This window comes from Ochotona princeps, chromosome 1 (genome assembly GCF_030435755.1).
Source record: "Ochotona princeps isolate mOchPri1 chromosome 1, mOchPri1.hap1, whole genome shotgun sequence".
Classification (NCBI taxonomy): Eukaryota; Metazoa; Chordata; class Mammalia; order Lagomorpha; family Ochotonidae; genus Ochotona; species Ochotona princeps.
In genome coordinates, this window is record NC_080832.1 from 126,999,615 (window position 1) to 127,020,184 (window position 20,570).

General features: G+C 44.0%; 1 protein-coding gene and 1 pseudogene across 3 annotated transcripts in view; one reads left to right on the top strand and one right to left on the bottom strand.

Moving 5' to 3' along the window:
* The window catches only part of KIF13A (kinesin family member 13A), a 207,417-nt gene that overhangs the window by 79,912 nt on the left and 106,935 nt on the right, over positions 1 to 20,570 (top strand). For all 3 annotated transcript variants that reach the window (XM_058667693.1, XM_058667698.1, XM_058667703.1), the window contains exon 3: positions 12,637 to 12,649. In XM_058667693.1, coding sequence (XP_058523676.1) covers positions 12,637 to 12,649 — 13 coding nt within the window. The remainder of the gene's footprint in view (positions 1 to 12,636; positions 12,650 to 20,570) is intronic.
* On the bottom strand, positions 1,725 to 3,082 carry LOC105942230 (elongation factor 1-alpha 1-like; annotated as a pseudogene).

Here is a 20,570-nt window from a genome sequence, read left to right on the forward strand (position 1 = left end):
CCACATAGGTGCAGGGTCCCAAGGGTTTGAGCTGTCCTCGACTGCTTTCCCAGGCCACAAGCAGGGAGCTGGATGGGAAGTGGGAACAGCCGAGATATGAAACAGCATTCATCTGAAATCCTGACACTTGTCACGGCGAGGATTTAGCTAGTGAGCCGTCGTACCAGGCCCCTGGATCATCATTTTAAAATACTGTCACTGTGTTTTTAATGAATTTTTAAGGCTGTCAACAATATCGCAATTGCTACTGCAGTTAAAGCCCTCTTTTCATTCATATCGACAGGCCTGCTTCAAAGTGAGTGACTGAGGTCCTTCTGAAAGTGACCCCAGTCCTCCCAGTAGTGGTTCTTCCCTGTAGATGCTGGAGAGGCTGATTGCTGGGGCATGGCAGTCAGCTAGACCTAGACTGATGCTTCCTTCCAGTTGCCTTCATGGTCCTCCATTCCATCCTGTTGCTTCTCTTGCCTCTGCTCTAGTGTCTTCGCTAACAGGGCTGTCCCATGAAAGTCCAGCAGTGCCTGTCCCAGTGCTGACTCATAGGTAGCAAATCGCTCCCTCTAGAGACAGATCTGGCTGTGTTCCTCCCATTGCACAAACCATCATTGGCAACTGTGTATGAAAAAACCATTAAGTCTGGGTGGCGTTTTCTGCCCTCTGCACTTTGGTCGTCCTCTGTTATTTCAGCTTTATTGCTATGGACCATGTTCTCTACCTGCTCTTCCCTGAGCATGCTCAGTACTTGCCAGCTTTGTTCTGGCAGTTGCTCCCAGCACATCTGCATGCACATTTTTTGGTGGCTTTATTTGTAGCCTTCTTCAGTGGACTAAGTGGTAGTTGCAATCGTCTTCTCTGTCCACATTGCCACAGCACTTCCTTCCTCACTGCCTGGAAGAGCTATTCCTTCCCTCGGGTTCATTCTGTGTAGGTGTCTCCTAGACTTGTGTGGGTGAAAGGCCTTGATACAGGCTGAGCTAATTCATGCCATCAGCCACACGGATAACCCTGTGTGCTTTGAGGATCCGCATCACTGAACATCCACATGGTTTGTTAATTGATGCCATAGCGCAGGTTCAAAGAGCTGTTGCTGAATTCTTAGATGCAAGCGAGGCAATAGTATACACACTAATAGTCAAAGGGTTGCGGGGTGCCACAGCCGGAGACCCCTTGGGTTTGAATCACGGCTAAGGAACCACAACCTTGTGAACAGCATGTCATCTGTAGATCTGTATCTCAGCATTTTTCTCTGAAAAATAGTAAAGAGAATGTTACAGGGTTATCAAATATGTTAAGTGAGTTAAATAGAATGAACCTGACTCTAATGAGAACTTAGCAAGTCTTAGCTATTAGATAAAGCATTGGTCACCGTTCCATTTCACACACATGCTATAAAACCAGGCTGGGACTTTCCACCCTGAAAGTGCAGTGTGGCTGGTGACAGCAAAAATTCTGCCTCTAAAGTGTCTTCTTCCCTGGCAGCCCTGACTTCATCTCATCTACCCACCTCCACAGTTTTGTTTTCTTTTTTTTTTTTTCTCATTAAACTGTTTTAATGGGACTCAAAATTCTGTGACAGATTTTTGGTCAAGTTTCTTCCATTAAAAGTATTGATTTTAAAAACTAATAACTTAAAAAACTGCCACACAAAAAACACAAGTGTCTACAAAACATTCTCCTTTCATTCCAAAGGTTTAATGATGCATTGTTGTCCTTAACCAATCTTTTACTATTAAACTTAAATGGCCAATTGAGACAAACAGTTCCTAGATCATTCTGCCACCACGGATTAAGACTGGGGTGGCAGGTGTTAGGGATAATATTTATTTGGCCTTCCGAGCTTTCTGGGCAGACTTGATGACCTTGCTGGCTCCAGCTGCCTTCTTGTCCACTGCTTTGATGTCACGCTTGATGACACCCATGGCAACTGCCTGCCTCATATCACTGACAGCAAAAAGACCCGGAAGAGGATCGTCAGAGGAGCTTTCAACACACATGGGCTTGCCAGGGACCATGTCAACAATGGCAGCCAGATTTCAGGAATTTAAGGCCATCTTCCAGTTTCTTTCCAGAACAATCCGTCTTTTCCTTCAGCTCAGTGAACTTGCAAGCTATATGAGCTGTGTGGCAATCCAGCACAGGACATACCCACAGGACATACCCAGCACTGATTTGTCCTAGATGGTTCAGGATGATCACCTGAGCAGTAAAGCCAGCTGCTTCCATTGGTGGGACATTTTTGCTGTCACCAGCCACATTTCCACGACAAACATCTTTGACGTTGACATTAAAGCCGACGTTTTCATCAAGAAGAGCTTCACTCAAAGCTTCATGGTGCATTTCAACAGACTTGACTTCAGTTGTGACATTGACAGGAGTAAAAGTTACCATCATGACAGGTTTCAGAACACCAGTTTCCACTCGGTCCACAAGCACAGTACCAATCCCACCAATCTTACCGACTCCTACAGGGGCAGATGCAGAGGCTTTGCAGTTGGCCTAGTTGGTGAGAGTATGCACTCCAGGGCTTCCAACAGTGTGGTTCTGCTGGCAATGCCGTCTTTGCGGGTGACTTTCCATCCCTTAAACCATGGTGTAATAGCACTTGGCTCCAGCATATTGTCACCATTCCAACCAGAAAGTGACACAAATGCTATTGTGTCAGGGTTGTAGCCAATTTTCTTAATGTGGGTACTGACCTCTTTAATGATTTCCTCGAGTCTCTTCTGGCTGTAGGGTGGTTCACTGGAATCCATTTTGTTAACACCAACAATTAGTTGTTTCACACCCAGGGTGTAAGCCAGAAGGGCACTCTCACGGGTCTGCTCATTCTTGGAGATACCAGCTTCAAATTCCCCAACACCAGCAGCAACAATGAGGATAGCACAGTCAGCCTGGGATATGCCAGTAATCATGTTTTTAATGAAGTCTGTGTGTCTTGGGAATCAGTGATAGTCACATAAGATTTGCTGGTGTCAAATTTCTGCACAGAGATGTCAGTGGTGATTCCATGCTCACGCTCAGCTTTCGGTTTATCCAGGACCCAGACATACTTGAAGAACCCCCTTCCCATCTCAGCAGCCTTCTTGAATTTCTCAATGTTTTTTTTGTCAATGCCACCACATTTGTGGATCAAAGGCCAGTAGTGGTTGACTTGCCCAAATTGACATGTCCAATGACAACGATGTGGGTCTTTTTTCCACTTTAACTTTGATTTAGTGGTGGTTTTCACGGCACCTGTGTTCTGGCAGCAAATCCATTGCGAAAAAAACCACAGCTTTGTTCTTTAGTTTTATCCAGGCCACAAACTGCTTACCTGTCCCAGTCTGTCATCTTGCCTCTGTTCTTGTGATAGGTCTAGTTATGAACAAAAAAAAAAAAAAAAGAAATTCTATCATTTGTAGCAATGTGGTTGAACTTGGAGTACATTGTTAACCCAGGCATAAGAAAGACAAACAACAGGATAGGTGGAACGTAGAAACATTAGCCTCACAGAAGTGTAGAATAGAATAGAAGTTATCAGTTAGAGAAGGTGGTATAGAGGGAGGCAATGGTGAAGGGTTGATCAAGAGTACAAAGTTACAGTTAGATAAGAAGAATAAACTCTGTTCTATCACATACAAAGGCTGCTGTTGTCAACAGTGTCATGCCATATAATTCAGAATATCCAGAAGACACAATTTGGAATGTTCTTGTCCCAAGAAATAAGATCGTGTTTGAAATGATGTATACACTAATTCCTTTGATTTGATCATGCATCAAGTCATTGTTTTGTATCCCACAAATACACAGTCATGTCAATTAAAAACAAGGTAAAGGGACCAGCACTGTGCAGTACATTATGCTGCAACTTGCGGTGCTGGCATCCCATATTGGAGCCCTGGTTCAAGGCCCAGGTCACTCTTCCTCTGATTCAGCTCCTTGCTAGTGCACCTGAGAAAGCAGCAGAAGGTTCTCCAAGGACTGGGGTCCCCAGCTTCATCCTGGCCCAGCCCCATCCATTTTATTTGCTTGGGAAATGAGCCAGCAGATGAAAGCCTCTCTTACATTTCCTCTCCCTCCGTCAGTCCACCTGTCAAATAAATCAATCTTTAAGGTAAAATAAAACCTTAAAACACACATATGTAATCACTTCTGCTTTTTTGTAATCCTTAGAAGTACTTCTGATCTCTTTCAAATGTTGATGCTTGTTAACTGATTTATAAGTATGTGAACTCTTTCAAACTTGCCGTGAGTAAATCCTAATTGAGAGTAGTACCCATCTGCCCCACAAATCCTTGACCCTTTTGCACAGATGGACCCTCCCATTGGGATACCATCTCTTTCTTGTCAGCTCAGCACGTTTCTTTTTCTTTGAAGCTTTTATTGAATTAACTCTAGGTTAAAATGTACTTGATACAGGTAAAGGAAAACTGCCATGTAACTGTCCATTTCCCCACAATGACGTTTTTTTTACAGAATAGGGCATTCAGGATATTGGCATTGGTACAGTAATGATCAACATTCATTAATATTAGTACGAAGTGATCACTGAAACAATACCATGTTGATGAAAAATACAGTGTTGCTCAGACTTCTTTAGTTTCATTCTGTTCATTCACTTGTATGTTTGTTGGTTTTTTATTATAAATTTTTATTTTTGATGATTCTTACATAGTTGATTTGGGTGATTTAGGTCAAGGGCTACAGGAAGGTGGGTAAAATCACCTTTTCTACATTCTCTTTTTTTCCCTTCCTATATCTGGGGAAAGCGGGGAGACGAGGACAGAGGCCATTCCCAGCCTCCCAAACGCCTCTGCACCCTAGGATGGAGGACAGCCACCAGATATCACCCCAGTGTCCCCAGTGTGAGGCATGCTCATGAGGTTTCGATAGTTCAACAGTTCCAAATTGTTGCCAATCTCACCACTCCAAGCATGATAGAATCTCTCCAGAATCCATTGGTTGGCATAGTCCACCTTCGAGTCTCCATTTGTCTGTATATTCATTACCAATGCTTGGCTGGTGTAGTTGATCCATTTGTTCTGTCGTCCATCCTCTGTTGGGGTATCAGGTGTCTTCTGCAGGCTCCAGTGTACTGCCATATCCTCTAAGTGCACCTAGATATGCCATCCACTGCTCCGTCTAAGCCACTGAGGAGGCCCAGTTCTGACTCATGCACTCCACAGTCAGACCATGGAACATGCAGTTCTCTCCATGGTTAGGGTTCTAAGTCCAACAGTTCAGTTGGGACTTATGCCGAGGGTCACGGTAGCCATGCCGTGGGAACCACAGTCCAGCCTGGTCTGTTCCCAGCCATAGGTCTTGCGCATGCCAGTGGTTGCTCTGATCCAATTTGGCATAGCCCATCTCCTGTCTTGGCCTTTGCCATTAGATGATGTAGCCTGGTCTGACCGGGCTGGCCACCAGTCCCAACTCTCGCTGGCGGGTGCTGGAACCTGGCCCTTCTCAGTCTGCTCCCATCCCTGGCTCATGCAAACCAGTAAGTGTGACAACCTAGCCCTGCACGACCTGTGCTGCAGCCTGGTTTCTGCACTTACTGGTGAGCTAAGGTTTGCTCAGCCTTGCCTAGTCCGCTCCCTTCCAAAACCAACCTACACATTTGCCAACAGTTGGAACTACCTGGCCCAACCTGCCGAACTCCCAGGCCTGGACGACATGTTCACCAGGGGGAGCTATGACCCACTAGGAGAGTTTTCCAAGTTCTCCCATTCAGCCACTCCTAGACCCAGATCTCACACATGGCAGCCCTTACTTGGCATAGCCTTCCCTGCCATCTTGGCCTGCCTTGTGTGAGCTGGTGAATGTTGCAGCCCACCTGCCCCACACCCTGTTTTAGGATGCACATGTGGGTCCTGCAGCCTGGACCTTCCCAGACATTCCCTGGCCCAATACCTGTGAGTGTTGGCAGATCCATTGTCATGCCTAGCTCAGCCCATCACCACCCCAGCTCTTGAGCTAACCAGTGGGACTTCCATTTCCACAGGGTTTGGCCCACGTATCCCCCACAGAATATCCCCCCTGACCTGGTTCTCTTGTGTGCTGGTTAGTGTCATGGCCCTACCTAATGTGACCTATCCCCTGTTAACAACATTCAGTCAGGTATTAGGATGTAGTCCTCCTAGACAGGCCCTAGCCCTAGCTTTTGCATGGACCGGCGTGTGGTTATCAGCAGTGTTCCATGCTAACAATCCCAACTCCAGATTCCCATGTGGGCTGGTTCATGAGTCTGACCTATACAGATATTCCAGTCTCTCCCCTCCAAACTACCAGGTCTCAGTTACTTTACTTAGCTGCAGGTACAATGGCTCTGTCATTGAGTGTTCCTCAGGATTCATTCTTCACCTGCGCGTACTATGTGTGGCCTTATCCATGGATGTCCCTAGGAAGCAATTCCAGACCCCCAAGACCCTAGAGCTCACCTCTGGGTGGTCAGCAGGTGAAGCCAGGCTCCATTGTCACACGTGGCTGGGAAATTCAGACACCTGCATCTCTGAGCAGACTTACCTGGACTCTGCCCACCATTATTGTGGCGGTGGGCAAAGCCATGATCCTGAGCATGCCCAGAGCTATCCAAGATCCACCCACAGCATGATCGTTGTGGATGGAGTAAATTCTTGGACTTTGGGCTTGAATAAGCCCAGGATTCACCCACTGCTTGGTAACAGTGAACGGGAGCTGGGATCCGCATCAGGAAGCCTGACTCCACATGACTGGGAGATTCAGACACCCACACCTCTGAGCAGACTTAGCACATTTCTTTTCATTCCTCTTCTGCTCAGTCCCCGGGACTTGGACCATCCATATGACTTTCCCAGGCCATAGCAGAGAGTTGGGTTGGAAACAGAGCAGCTGGGACATGAACTAGAGCACCTATGGGATGTTGGCGCCACAGGGTGGAGGTTTAGCCTGTGGAGCCACAGCGCTGTCCCCTAACCCCTGTTCTTATTCACTTGACCTCAGAAACTTTTTAGAACATGGTCCTTGTTAGTATCCCATTGATGCACTCTGTGGAATGCTGGTGTGGGAGAAATAGCTATTTTTAAATGAATCATCAGAAATGCTCTGTATTTTCTGACAGTCTCTAAGATCTTTCCTACTATTAAATACAGACAATTTTGCCCCAAAATTATAGGGCAGAGGTGTTGATTTAAGTAAGTACTCACATCTGGATTTTGTTTAATTCACTAATATGAAAAATTATTTCTGCATTCTTGTAATATACTGAACCTTATTGGAGTAGGTGGGATTGGGGACACGGATTATGAAAAGGGCATGTGGCGTAACCTCTGCTTTTAAGGGGTTTGAATCTTAAAGATACAAGAGCTCAAATACAGACAGCTCCTGGAGACTATAGAACTTCATGTGTAGCAGTGAACTGCTGTGTTAGCCAAAGATTCCTGAATAATAGAAGTAATAAACACCAGGATGACTTCAGGCAGGTGATGAGGAATGGAGAGGACCGAGCTGGGAAGAGTGGGCACACGAGGTCGGGGAGCATGGCAGACAGAATAGAGGCCTCTGAGTGCAGGAGTTGTGTGCTGGGTGAGCATGGTGGGGGCAACCACGAAGTGATCAGCCTACTGCTCTTGGGAGGAAAGAGCTTTCGAGTTTTGCAAAAACTAGAACTACTATCAGTGTAGAGCTGCACTTCTTGATTTTCTCTCCAAATCCTGAAGCCTAGACACAACACCTGATGCCTTCTTAAATGTCAGATAGTGTTCAACGTCTTTCTTTGAAATACCTACACACGTATACATTATTGAGGTTTCCATAATTAAAAGTAAGGCCATTTGGGAGGGTACATGAAAACATGGGTGGCAGAGAATGCTCAGGCTAAGCACAATTTTAGCCAAGTGGCCAAGTGTTGTAGGAATGCTTTGCTCTGTTTCTTTCTCTCTCTCTTTCATTTATCTATTTTTATTGGAAAGTCAGGTACACAGAGAGGAGGAGAGATAGGAAGATCTCCTGTCCGATGATTCACTCCCCAAGTGACCACAATGGCCAGAACTGAGCCGATCCGAAGCCAGGATGTCTCTCACGCGGGTGCAGGGTCCCAAGGCTTTGGGTCACAAGCAGGGAGCTGGATGGGAAGTGGGGCTGCTGGGATTAGAAGCAGTGCCTATATGGGATCCCGGCACATTCAAGGTGAGGACTTCAGTCGCTAGGCCATGGCCCTGGGCCCTGCTCTATTTCTCTATAAAGAGTGAGCAGCTGAGCCTGTGTCCTGGAGGTCAGTGAGGTGTGTTTGAAGCAGCGTTCTTTTTAGCTCCCCAGGTGTTTGTTTACCAGAAGTTGCTCAGCCTCCTTCTGTAGTGCAGTGACATTAGTATCTCAGCTTTAAAATTTCGTTTGCGCTGATACAATTGCCAAAGAGCTATTGTTTTCAAATATGCTTCATATTGACTGTGTTGAATCTGATGTTTCTAGTATTCATCTCCGTTTTATGCTTCTTTCATATGACTAAAAAGATACACTTTAAAATGAGAAAGCGTGTTTGTGCAGACATTGGTTTGTGAATAGAGCAGCAAGGATGGGAAGTGCTTCAAGCTTGCACTGCAGGAACATGAGCGGAAGGCTTTTATAGGATGCATGAATGCAGAAATACAGCAATGTAACTGGTTGGTGTGAGCGTTTGCCTTGTTTGAGCTGTACCAATGGAAGATTCCTGATCATGTAACTAGTGCCCAGCTGGCCACTTGTAATTAATTGAACTTAAGTCTTGTTTTGTTTGTGGAGAAAGCTGGGCAGTTGGACCATCTCATCCCAGTGGCCTCCCATGAGGTTATTTCATAGCTTACATACTTGCATAGGAACTCTTATTTTTACTTTGTGAGTTCTTTTTTTAAAGGACAGCACATTGCATTTGGTTATATTTGATTATAGTATCAGTATTACTCACATTGGAGGAATTTTCCTTCCCCGCTGCCAAGGAATGGCAGATAGCCTTCTGGGACGAGGGCAGCAAAGCTGGTTCTAAATTAGGATGACTTGTCTGTTTCCTCATTTTCACCTGAAATTGTCCTGAGTGTTATCCTCAGTGACTGACTTTGTGTTCCACAGTGAGAATCCTCATCCTGACCTGAGTGATGAGGGCAGCTGAGCACTGATGGATGAGCTTTGCTACCCATGGGCTCGGCTTTCCCTCTGCTACCCAATCTTCTTTCAAGCAGTCCTTAGACGCGCTGAAGCAGCCTGCAGAATTAACGTTGCTATTCCTATACAAGGTGCTGTCTTCCTAAAGGAAATGGATACTCTTTTGAAGTACTTTAAAAGCTGAAATAGGATTGATTTTCTTTTTTTTTTTTTTAAGATTTATTCATTTTATTACAGCCAGATATACAGAGAGGAGGAGAGACAGAGAGGAAGATCTTCCGTCCGATGATTCACTCCCCAAGTGAGCTGCAACGGGCCGATGCACGCCAATCCAATACCGGGAACCAGGATCCTCTTCCGGGTCTCCCACGCGGGTGCAGGGTCCCAATGCATTGGGCCGTCCTCGATTGCTTTCCCAGGCCACAAGCAGGGAGTTGGATGGGAAGTGGAGCTGCCGGGATAAGAACCGGCGCCCATATGGGATCCTGGTGCATTCAAGGCGAGGACTTTAGCCGCTAGGCCACGCCGCCGGGCCCAATAGGATTGATTTTCTAAGGAGAGTGAAGATAATGTTACTGGAATGCCGATGGAGAAAGGTGGATGCTAAGGGAGTATGTGGTGACTTGGCAGCACTGGGTCTATGCCATGGCTAATGATTATGGGGCTGCCACAGTATGATGGCTACACATACAGCAACTCTTCAGGGTTCCCTGGGATTCCTCTTGGCCTGTCCTACGCCCATTGGGTTACATCCAGTACTTTCTTCCCTAAATGCCTTCCACAGCCCATACTGACCCTGGCCAAAGCTAGCAGCTCAGAACCAGTCCAGCTCTCTCACAGGAATAACAGAGATGTAACCACATGAGCCATCACATGCCACTTGCTGCCTCCCGGATACATATCAGCAGGAAGTCGAAATTGAGAGCATAGCCACAGCTCAAACCCAGGCCCTCAGATGTGGGTGTGCCTGTCCTAAGCAGCATCTTAACCACTCTACCAAATGCCCACCCCAATCAAAGTTTACAGAAAAAAGTAAAGTGAGCAAGGCCAGCCCTGGAGTGTAGGAGGTTAAACTTCCGCCTGTGGTGCTGGCATATCGTATGTGTGCCAGTTTGAGACCCAGCTGCTCCACTTCTGATTCAGGTCCCTGCTATTGTGCCTGGGAAAGCAATGAAAGATGGCCTAATGCCTCAGGTCTCTGGACCCACGTAGGAGACCCTGAAGAAACTGCGGCTCCTGGCTTCAGACCAGCCAAGCTCCAGGCCTTATGGCTATTTGGAAAGTAAACTAGTGAGATGGAAGATATCTGTCTCTCTCTCTCTTTTTTTCTAAGTAAATCTGCAGTTCAAATAAAACCAAGTAATCTTTTAAAAAAATAGAACAAAATAAGAGAATGTTTAGTCAAACCTGTAGTGCATAAAGATTTCCTGATTCTCCTCTGTTCAGAACAAATTCAGACCAGGGTTGCACTTAAAGGAATTTTCTCAGAGGAGTCTTGGGACTGATGTACAAAGGGGAAAATTCATCGCTTCCTTAGGATTAAAGGCACTCACACATCTTCAGTATACATAGTCATCTGTAGATGTTAATGTAGTTTCAAAGTGTACACACAGATGCACACACAGCCCATCTTCCACTAATATGTTAAGACCTGCCTAGAAGCAGGCAGAGATGCTGGTTATCCCAGACAGAGCTTGCCTTTGAAACCTGCAGGTGAAAATCGCCTTCCATTGTTCCTAACTGAATGAGGTAATGGCATAAGGCACTGGGCTTGTTTGCTTCCAGCCAGTTCATGGAATTTTAAGAAAATGGTATTTCAGCTTCATCATGAAAGAATGGTCATGGTTCAGGGAGTAAAGTTGTTTGCTTCATTGTGGAATTCATAGGTATTCTTTCCCTGTCCCTAAATTGGTGCATGATAATTGCATATCTTCATGGGGTACAGTGAGGTGTGTCCACATGTGCATAATGTGCAGTGATCCAGTCACATGAGTAGCATGTCTGTTACTTCAAGCATGTATCATTTCCTGTGTGTGTGGAGAAGAGTCCAAAAATCCTTTGTTGGTATTTTGAGATGCACAATGAAGTATTGTTAACCATAGCCACCCTACGGTGCTATAGAGGCACTAGAACTTCATCCTGCTGTCTATTTTCTGTACCCATTCATCAGCCTTCTCCATCTCCCTCTCTGCTTCTCCTTCCCAGCCTCTCTCTGCTTCCAAGAGATCAACTCCTTTAGGTTTTGTGTGAACTCTGGACTTTGTTCAGGGCCCTTGGAACTCTACAAGGAGTGGTGAACCTGGTGACAGAGGAAGGGTGTCTTGCTGTTTTGGCCAATCCTCAGGAATATGCCCCCATTTTTTCTTTCCCAGTTATGTTACAGTTTGTGAATTAATGGTGTCAGGTTGATCACGAGTAACCATCAGGAAGGGCAAGAATTGTCAAGGGATCACCTGCCTTAGACGTTGTAGCTCCTTCATTTTACACGCAGAAAAAGATTTTTAACAAGGGAAGTCAGCTTCATATTTCATTACTTTAAAAAAGCGCTTTTTTCCCTTAATTTTTCTCCAGTCACAGTTGCAACTGTTGTTATTAACATGCAAATACAGAAAATTAGAAAGTAGAAATATGGCTATTTTTCTTGGGGTGGTGGAGGGTGAATAACTTGCTTAAGTTTCTATTCAGGACTGCAGTCTGAAAAATATTTGAAAGCTTGGGGTTTTTTTTATTTTTTTAAAGATTTATTTTTATTACAAAGTCAGATATACAGAGAGGAGGAGAGACAGAGAGGAAGATCTTCCATCCGATGATTCACTCCGCAAGTGAGCCTCAACGGGCCGATGTGCCGATCCGAAGCCGGGAACCAGGAACCTCTTCCAGGTCTCCCATGCGGGTGCAGGGTCCCAAAGCATTGGGCCGTCCTCAACTGCTTTCCCAGGCCACAAGCAGGGAGCTGGATGGGAAGTGGAGCTGCTGGGATTAGCACCGGCGCCCATATGGGATCCCGGGGCTTTCAAGGCGAGGACTTTAGCCGCTAGGCCATGCTGCCGGGCCCTAAAGGCTTGGTTTTTAAGTACGAAAAATTCTCATATATGTATTAGAATATGTATATTTATCAAAAATGTTCATGTGTGCTTAATATCAGCTTAAGAAAAATTTAAGTATGAAAATCAGTTTTAAGGTGTTTGACCCTATGCATAAATAATTGCATTATCTTTCTTTAAATTGATTGCATTAACATTTCTCAGACTTGTGAAAGGATCCCTGAGTAACTGCCTGGATCCATATTATTAAGACCAGAAAAGAAATTGTGTGTACCTATACTAAAGGCATATTTTTGAGTAAGTGTAAGAATTCATCACTTCACGTAATAGTGTGTTTGAATTTACCTTCTGATGAGTGTGCAGCAGAACAGGCTTTGGGTCACGTGCTCAAAGTACTGAATTTGCCTTGTCTTTTTCTCTTTCATTGCTTTGCTCCAATGGGCTGCTGTGTTGACAACCCTCCTTGTCTCTGCCGCTGAAATTGTTGCTTTCCATCATTCAGGAAACCTCCCAAGGTAAGCACTGTGGTGGAATTTGGCCTGTATGTTGAGTTGATGTTCAAAAATCCAGGATTTTACTCATCACAACCCTTATGGAACCCCTGACCTTTGGAAAGAAAACAAAATGTTCTAATTTAAAACTGAATCTGTGCACAATGAATTTGCATTGGCAATAATATAAAATATGGATGTTAGTGGACATTCACAAAACATTCTCACACCTTGCCTCATTCTGGGAATAATGGGTTTAATCCTTAGAGCATACCTGTCTGGTTGTTACATCTGTTGATTAGTAAATGAGGCTTAGAGAGATGAATTGTTGAGTTCTGATGTACAGACGAGCTGACACTGTTCAGTATCGCCATCCCCAAGGAAAAGGAGGGATGGCATTGAAAACATCAAAGAATCATAGAGCAAAATGATGGTTTTGACGTGACAAGCCATCTTTTTCTGAGTCCTATTAAGAATGGTTATATCAATGGAAAAATTGCTCGTTTAGAGACCCCTGCTTCCACCAACCTCAGAGGGTCCTTGGGAGTTCCTTGCTAGACACAGTGACCACAAGTGAGCGCTCTACAATTGCTCTTGTAAAGTTTTGATGGTGTGTTTCCTAGCGAGAAGCGCAAAGTTAGAGTAGACACAGGGTAAAGGGGTGGAAGTGAGAAGTAAGAGATCTGACTGGCCATCCCCCTTCGTATCTGAAGGTTGAGTTTGGTCCGGGTGAGTATTGGTTAGCAGAGGGATACTCAGTACCAAGAGGAGCCAGCACTCCGACTGCCTCTGGCCAGTGGTGCTGACTAGCCGTGGTTCCAGAGATGAGATTAGAACGGGTTGTACCCACACACCGTATGTCAGAATCTAAGACATATTGGTTAAGGGCACAGGATCCAGAATAGGTGATGCTTCCCTTTTTCTGGAGAGTTAGAAGAAAAGTCCGTCTTAATCCTAGATTAGGGAAGCCCATTTAGTTGCTGCTTCGTGCTTTCTGTTTGTTGAGGTCATCACAGATACTGTCTTTACTGTTAAGATTTCAGTTTCTTCAAAAGAGGCATGCATCAAGCAAAAAAAAAAATACGAGCTCTTTTAAGAGGAAATGTGTAATAGAATTATAAGCGGTGACCTCCTGGCTGAATCTGGGGGGTGGGGATTTAGGAAATTCCTCTAGAGTGGTTGTTGATGTGGCTAATCCTCAAAGCTTGCAGCCCAGAAAATTGTTTCTGCATTGGAAGCTCTGAAGACATTTTCTCTAGCTCACCCTTTCCTTACTACTGGTCCCAAAGAATTGATGACATTACCGGTAATGTTTAGCAGTCCAGACTTATGATGGATTATTTCCCCTACAGAAAAAAAAAATACCAAACAAGTCTACAAATGGCTTTATTTAGTGAAAGACAAGTACTGAAATCAGGAAGAGGTACAAAAAGTTTTCTTTATAATTACTGTTACATTGGCTATAGGAATGTTCTAATTATTTTCTAGCTAGTATTAATATAGCCTGGTGGTTCCCAGCCTTGGTCAAGCTGGGTGTGCTAGCTGTTACTAAGACATGTCATGCTGTTTTCAAAATCGAGTTAGTGTGAAATCATCATGTTGACACACACACATGCATGTACACACAGAAATTAAAAGATAATATTTGCGAACAAATATTTGCAGAAAATATTTTTAAATCCATGGGTATGTTCATCATACTGCATATTTTTCATGAACTTTTTGAAATACCCTTTTGTGTGCATGTGTGTGCATATTGGGGAGGTAGGCACATCTGGAGAATATAAAGATCATCTTAAAATAAAACAAATGACAAGGTACAGCCAAATCAAGCAAGACAATAAAGCAGACACAGACCTTTTCTTATAGAAAACAGGTAACTGTTAAAAAGCAAAAGGGAAGGTTATTTTTAATGATTATATAAAAATGGAATTTGATTCATTTCATATGAGCTGTTGGTATGGTAATCAGCAAAGCATTGGAGAAGACTGATTGATTCAATTTAATAAATTATTCCAGGGGACAACGGCTGAATGAATCAAACCCAGTCCTGTCATTCTGACAGAGATGAGTAGGGACTGTGTACAGTATTTAGTACTCAGTGTTGGTTCTGTTAAGAACTGCAAGAGGCCAAGTCTGTGAAATTCATTAGCTAGAAGTTCCTGTTCTGCCTTCTGCCTTCAGAAATGACAAGCAAGGTCATTATCATCACTTTTCCCAATGAGTACAACTAAGAATGAACGAAATACTGAAATTTGTTCTTGGGCCCGGCGTGATAGCCCAGTGACTAAAGTCCTCGCCTTACAAGCGGTGGGATCCCACATGGGTGCCAGTTTGTGTCCCAGCTGCTCCAGTTGTCATCCAGCTCCCTGCTTGTGGCCTGGGAAAGCAGTAGAGGACAGTCCAACGCCTTGGGACCCTGCACCACATAGGTGACTCGTAAGAAGCTACTGGCTCCTGGCTTGAGAGGAGCCATTTGGGGAGTGAACCAGTGGACAGAAGATCTTTCTCTCTGTCTCTCTTTCTCTCTGTAAAATCTGATCTGCCTTTCCAATAAAAATAAATGAATCTTAAAAAAAAGAAAATTCAGTTGAAAAATGGACAAAAGATATGAACAGACATTTCACCAAAGAAGACATACAAATGGCAAATCAGCACATGAAAATATATTCAACATCATATAATATTAGACAGTTGAAGTGGCAATGAGATAAAGTCATTGCTGGTGTGAATGACACATGGGACAATCTGAAAGAGAGCTTGGCATTTTCTTAAAGGCAACTGTAGCTTTATACATCTCAGCAGCTGTCAATAACAAGGTGGAAAGTTACATCCACTCAGACTAACACACTGCTGTTCACAGCAACCCCATGTGTCTTACAACACACTAGAACCTACCACGGTGTCCTTGAGCAGGTAAATGTGTAAGCAAACCTGCTGCACCCCTGCCACTGACTATTGCATGATAGAAGAAACATAAAAAGAAAACCTAAGGATGTAAAGGAACCTTGATTGCATGTTGCTAAGTGGAAAAAGAAGTCTTTGATGGCCGCATATCTTTTGATTGCAATGACATCACGTTTTGGGAGATGCAGAACTTAACACAGACACTATTAGCAGGTAGTCTGCTAAAAAATGAGGAAATGAGAGAATTTGAGTGAGTTATCACTTGGCACAGGAGGATAGATTCCAGCTTAGTAGAAAGAAGATTCCAGTCTAGCTAAATAATTATCCCCCTCGATGGTGAACAGAACCACTCTCCTGCAGACAGAGCCAAAGGTGGCTCACTACCATGAATCTGTTCTTGTGACCCAAATGCCTGATGAATCCACATCCCTGCTGATCAATTCTGTGTGTGTCACCCAGGCCTGATCGGAAAGCGAAAGTGCTCCCTGCACCTCATACACGTCATCATTAACTTGTGTTCTCCTAAGAAATATTCAAGCGGCCTGCATTTGAATAATTGTTGAAAGTGTATATTCTTGTGTGATGTGATCAATGCTAATCACCTGGCTGTAATGTACATTCTGTTATGAGTAGAAATGTATAGTTCAGTAGGAAATGTTCTAGTGTAGGAGTGCTGATTAGGAGAAAGCGGGGATGTGTCATTTTGAATATTTGGTGGAGTTATCACTGCTATTTACAACGGTTATGGAAAAAAGACCTCATATCATTTTCTCCATCCCTAGGATGGTACTGTATGAATACTGTTATCAATCATTATTAATAATAGCGATCTTTGACTCAGCACTTATACTCTGACAGATCAATTTTAAATCTCAGTTAAAAATCACTGCAAATTTGGATGTTTTCACAAAGAAAAAATTCAGTGGTTAGACAAGTGGGGGCTGAGTAAGTAAAGCATAGGGAAAATCTGTATGGCATATTTACATTTATTAAAATCATATAACCATATAGCTGAAAGAGTGAGGCCTACAGTTGTGGAGTTACCACTAATGTAATAGTCACAACAAATATACCACACTAATACGAGATGTTGTCAGTAAAGGACACTAAGAAGTCAAGGGGAGAGAGTTATTTAGAAGAACACCATACTATCCACTTTAATGTTAGTTTAAGTTTATGGAAAGTGCTTAAAAAAGTGAAGACAAAATATTGTAATTATGAAGTCACTGTAATTCATCATATTAACAGAATACAAAGGGAAAATCATGTGATTAGCTTATTAGATGTGGGAAAAATCATTTGACAAAACTTGCCCCTATTTATGATACAAAGTTGGCACTTAATTCATAACAGGCAGGAGGGCCCGGTGCGGTAGCCTAGTAGCTAAAGTCCTCACCTTGCCTTGCATGCTCCAGGATCCCATGTGGATGCTGATTTGTGTCCATTTCCTATCCAGCTCCTTGCTTGTGACCTGGGAAAGTAGTGGAGGATGACCCAAAGCCTTGGGATCCTACACCCATGTGGGAGACCCAGGGGAAGTTCCTGGCTCCTTGCTTTCGATTGGCTCAGCTCTGGCTGTAGCAGCCTGTTTCTCTTGCTCTCTGTATAGCTGATTTTCCAATAAAAATAAATAATAAATCTTTAAAAAAAATTTAAAGTCTAAGTGGAGCAGCTGGAACTTGAACCAGTGCCCATTTGGGATCTTAGCATCTCAGGTAGTGATCTGACCTACTATGCCACAGCGCCAGCCCCAACAGCCTATTTTTCTATTGAAAGCAAACAGAACATGGTACCCAACAAACCCTGAATAATATGCAAGTGGTGACAGTGTAAAAAGGTATAAGGGTGGCTGCTCAGGAATACGAACTTAGAACAGCCATCCTCTGCTGCTTTCCCAGGTCATAGGCAGGCCACTGGAATGGAAATGGAGCAACCAGGACACAAGCTGGTGCTCTTGTGGGATACTGGCTCCACAGGAGAAGAACTAGGCTACTCTAACATCACTCCAGCCCAGCTGCTCCCTGCTGATACACTTGTAAAAACAATGGAAGATGGAAGCTCCTGGTTCCAGCCTGGCCCAGCTCCAGTTGTTGCAGCCATTTGGACAGTGAACCACTAGGGCTGACCGTTTGGTCATGTGACTTCAGTCTGGGAGCCTGCCTGAGACTTGCTAATGCAGTTATGCTTGTTGTCCTTGATCCCAGGACCTCACCCCCCTCCCACCGTATACACACATAGCATCCAGGGATGCTCAGGTTCCTTTTGCATAGATCTTCTCTAGATGACTGTTGATACTTCATACAATGTATATGCTGAATAGATATAATACTGTGTTGTTTAGGGAATAAGGACCAGGAAGTAGGTTCTATACATGTTTAGTAGAGATGCATTTTTTAAACATATTTCTGGTTTGTAGTTGGTCAAATCCATGGATGCAGAACCCACCAATACAGATGCCAGGTATATTGTGCCAGGGGGGAAGAGCGAAGAGAGAGCCCTTAATGAGCCTCTTCAAAGCTGTTGCGTTCAAACTCATCACTTTGTGCACATTTGATTGGCCAATGTGAGCCCCAAAGGCAAACCCCAAATCAGGAGAATCAGCCATTGTATCCCTCCTGCCAGAAGCCCTGAAATCATGTAGCAGTAGGCAGAGATCGTAATCATCTTACGTGCACGATAGCGAGTCATTTGACACAATAATGCATTCCACTACATTTGATCACTCTGAATTAAACTTGAAAAAAAATTTAAAAGTTTAAAAAATAAAATGAAAAACCTCCAGAGACATTGCACTGTGTATTTTTACATTGAAGTTTCTACAAGCTGTATTCCCTTTTTGCCTGGCTTTGTGCAGAACTAGGTATTTTCTCATACTTTTGTGGTTAGCGATGCTCCCAGATGCAGCCAGCACAGGCACAGGTTGCAGAGGTGATAGACCCCAAGAGAAACAGTATCATCTTCCAGTCAGTTGGTGTTGACCCATCCCTCCAGGGCAGAACAGAAAAGCCTCCTGGACCAGGGACAGTCTCTGGCATCCCTCCAGGCATGGAGCATCCCCAGCAAAGTGAACGCTCTGTCAGTCTTTGACAACAAACGCTCACAGTCAGTACTGGACACTGCAGGCCTCCTGTGGTCCTTCAGGCCTTGGTTTCATCCTGCACTGTGTGGCCGGATGCCCCAGGGATGTTCCAGCTGAGGGTGATGGGCAGGCCCAGAGTTTGCTCGTGGTAGTTGATGTCAGTGTGGCTCCATTTTTCTTCCTTTGTAATAAACAAAAATAATAATTTATCAGAGGGAGAACAGACAGGATCATAGAGTGAGTGCTTAGAAATTTGTGACTAACCCTGTGTTTGTTGAGGAAGAATCTTCTGTTGGAAAATATCCACATTACATTCTAAATGTGCTGCTGGAGAAGTTTTTCAGTACTTTTTGGAGAAGTTTTTGGGGCATGCAAGAACTAGAAACACCACAGACTGCATTTGTGACACCCCTCCCCTACCCGCCAGCTCCCAGTGAAGCAGCTTTTAGAAACAAGCGATAAAAGTTTAAACATGAGGTAAGTAGAGTATTTGAAAGAGTTGGAATGAAGTGCTTCATTGCTTATGCACCACTAGTCTGTGTATAGTGTTCAGTGGTAGCTGTATGCTGTTATGATGTTGGTTGGGGACTTGAGATATGTGGTTCCTGTTTTCACATTTATTCATTAATTGAGTGCAAGCATGAATGAGTACCTTGAAGAGCTACTTTCTCCACACACTCTTGAGAAATTTGACTGTGACAAGCTGCAGTTGTATGGCGTCATTTTCTCTTACAACAGAATTCCCCGAGCCTAGGGCTAATGCCTTACTTCTTACAGGAGCTGAGATGCCGTGACATCTTCATAGTCAGGCAGCATTAACCACGTAATCCAAGACATTGATTGGCGTGGCTGTGGAGCCATGTATAAAGGAAGTGATTAATTTCATCGCACAAAGGCAGTGTTAGTTAACACAGTTGAAAATGGAAAGTTAGCTCTGTCAATAGAACTCCCCAATAATAAGAGTGATGCTTCTGCCACTTCTTGTTTATGCAGATATATTCAAATATCAGGTGGGATTCATGGGGCAAAGCGGCTTTTGCAAACAGCCATGGTAAAGACTATCCCTTGATCAGACAGGCTTTCTGCGCTGAATTTTCCTTTCAGTTTTAGCCCAGCTTCTCCGAATCAGTGAAGTTTAAGTCTGTTTAATTTGATTCTTTACAATCTTCATATTAAAAAAAAGAGAAATGTTGGAAAATTGGCACTAAAAGGACAATTTTGACATGAAAGGTGATACTTTCATGTTTTTTCCCTCCTTTTCATTTGGGTCTGGTTTAGTTCTTGTAATGCAGCGTGGTGAAATGTGTCTTTCATGTTGATATCACACTTAGATCGATAAAATTAAAACACAGTTGCTAAATGGGACTGTGGCCAGCCGTATTCCACTAACTGGGAAATGGACGGTTAAAGGGAGATCTCAGGCTCAGCTCTCAAAGTGGGTTGTGGCCGAACAGGCACTTGGTGGCAGCTGGGTCTGTGGGTTTGAACAGTGGGTTAGTTGTATGAAAAGGGGACAAGGGTAGTTTAGAGCAGAAAGACACATTCCTTTATACAACCCCAAACAAGTCTGCATAGAGCAGGCTTTCTCCCCCAAGGGAAGGCCTTTTGACTTTGGACTTGGGAACTCGGAAGCAGTGCATAGAGCATTGATGCTATTGACATAGAACTACACAGAGTGTAAAGCTCTTCCGCTCACGCTTGTTTTGGCCTTTTCTCTTTTCTGTTTAATTCAGCATATGTTGATCCCCTATAGGTAATTCAGAAATTAGTTACTACCGGAAACCTCCCAGCTTGGATTGGCAACTGGCATGTAATAAATACCCCACAAATATAGCTGCAATGCTCATGTTAACAGCCAGCAGTAGACAGTATTAATACTGATACCAAGAGTGGTGCCATAATGAGTCACATAGTGCTGGGCACTATGTGAGGACACTTTGAAAACTTTGTGGAAAATGG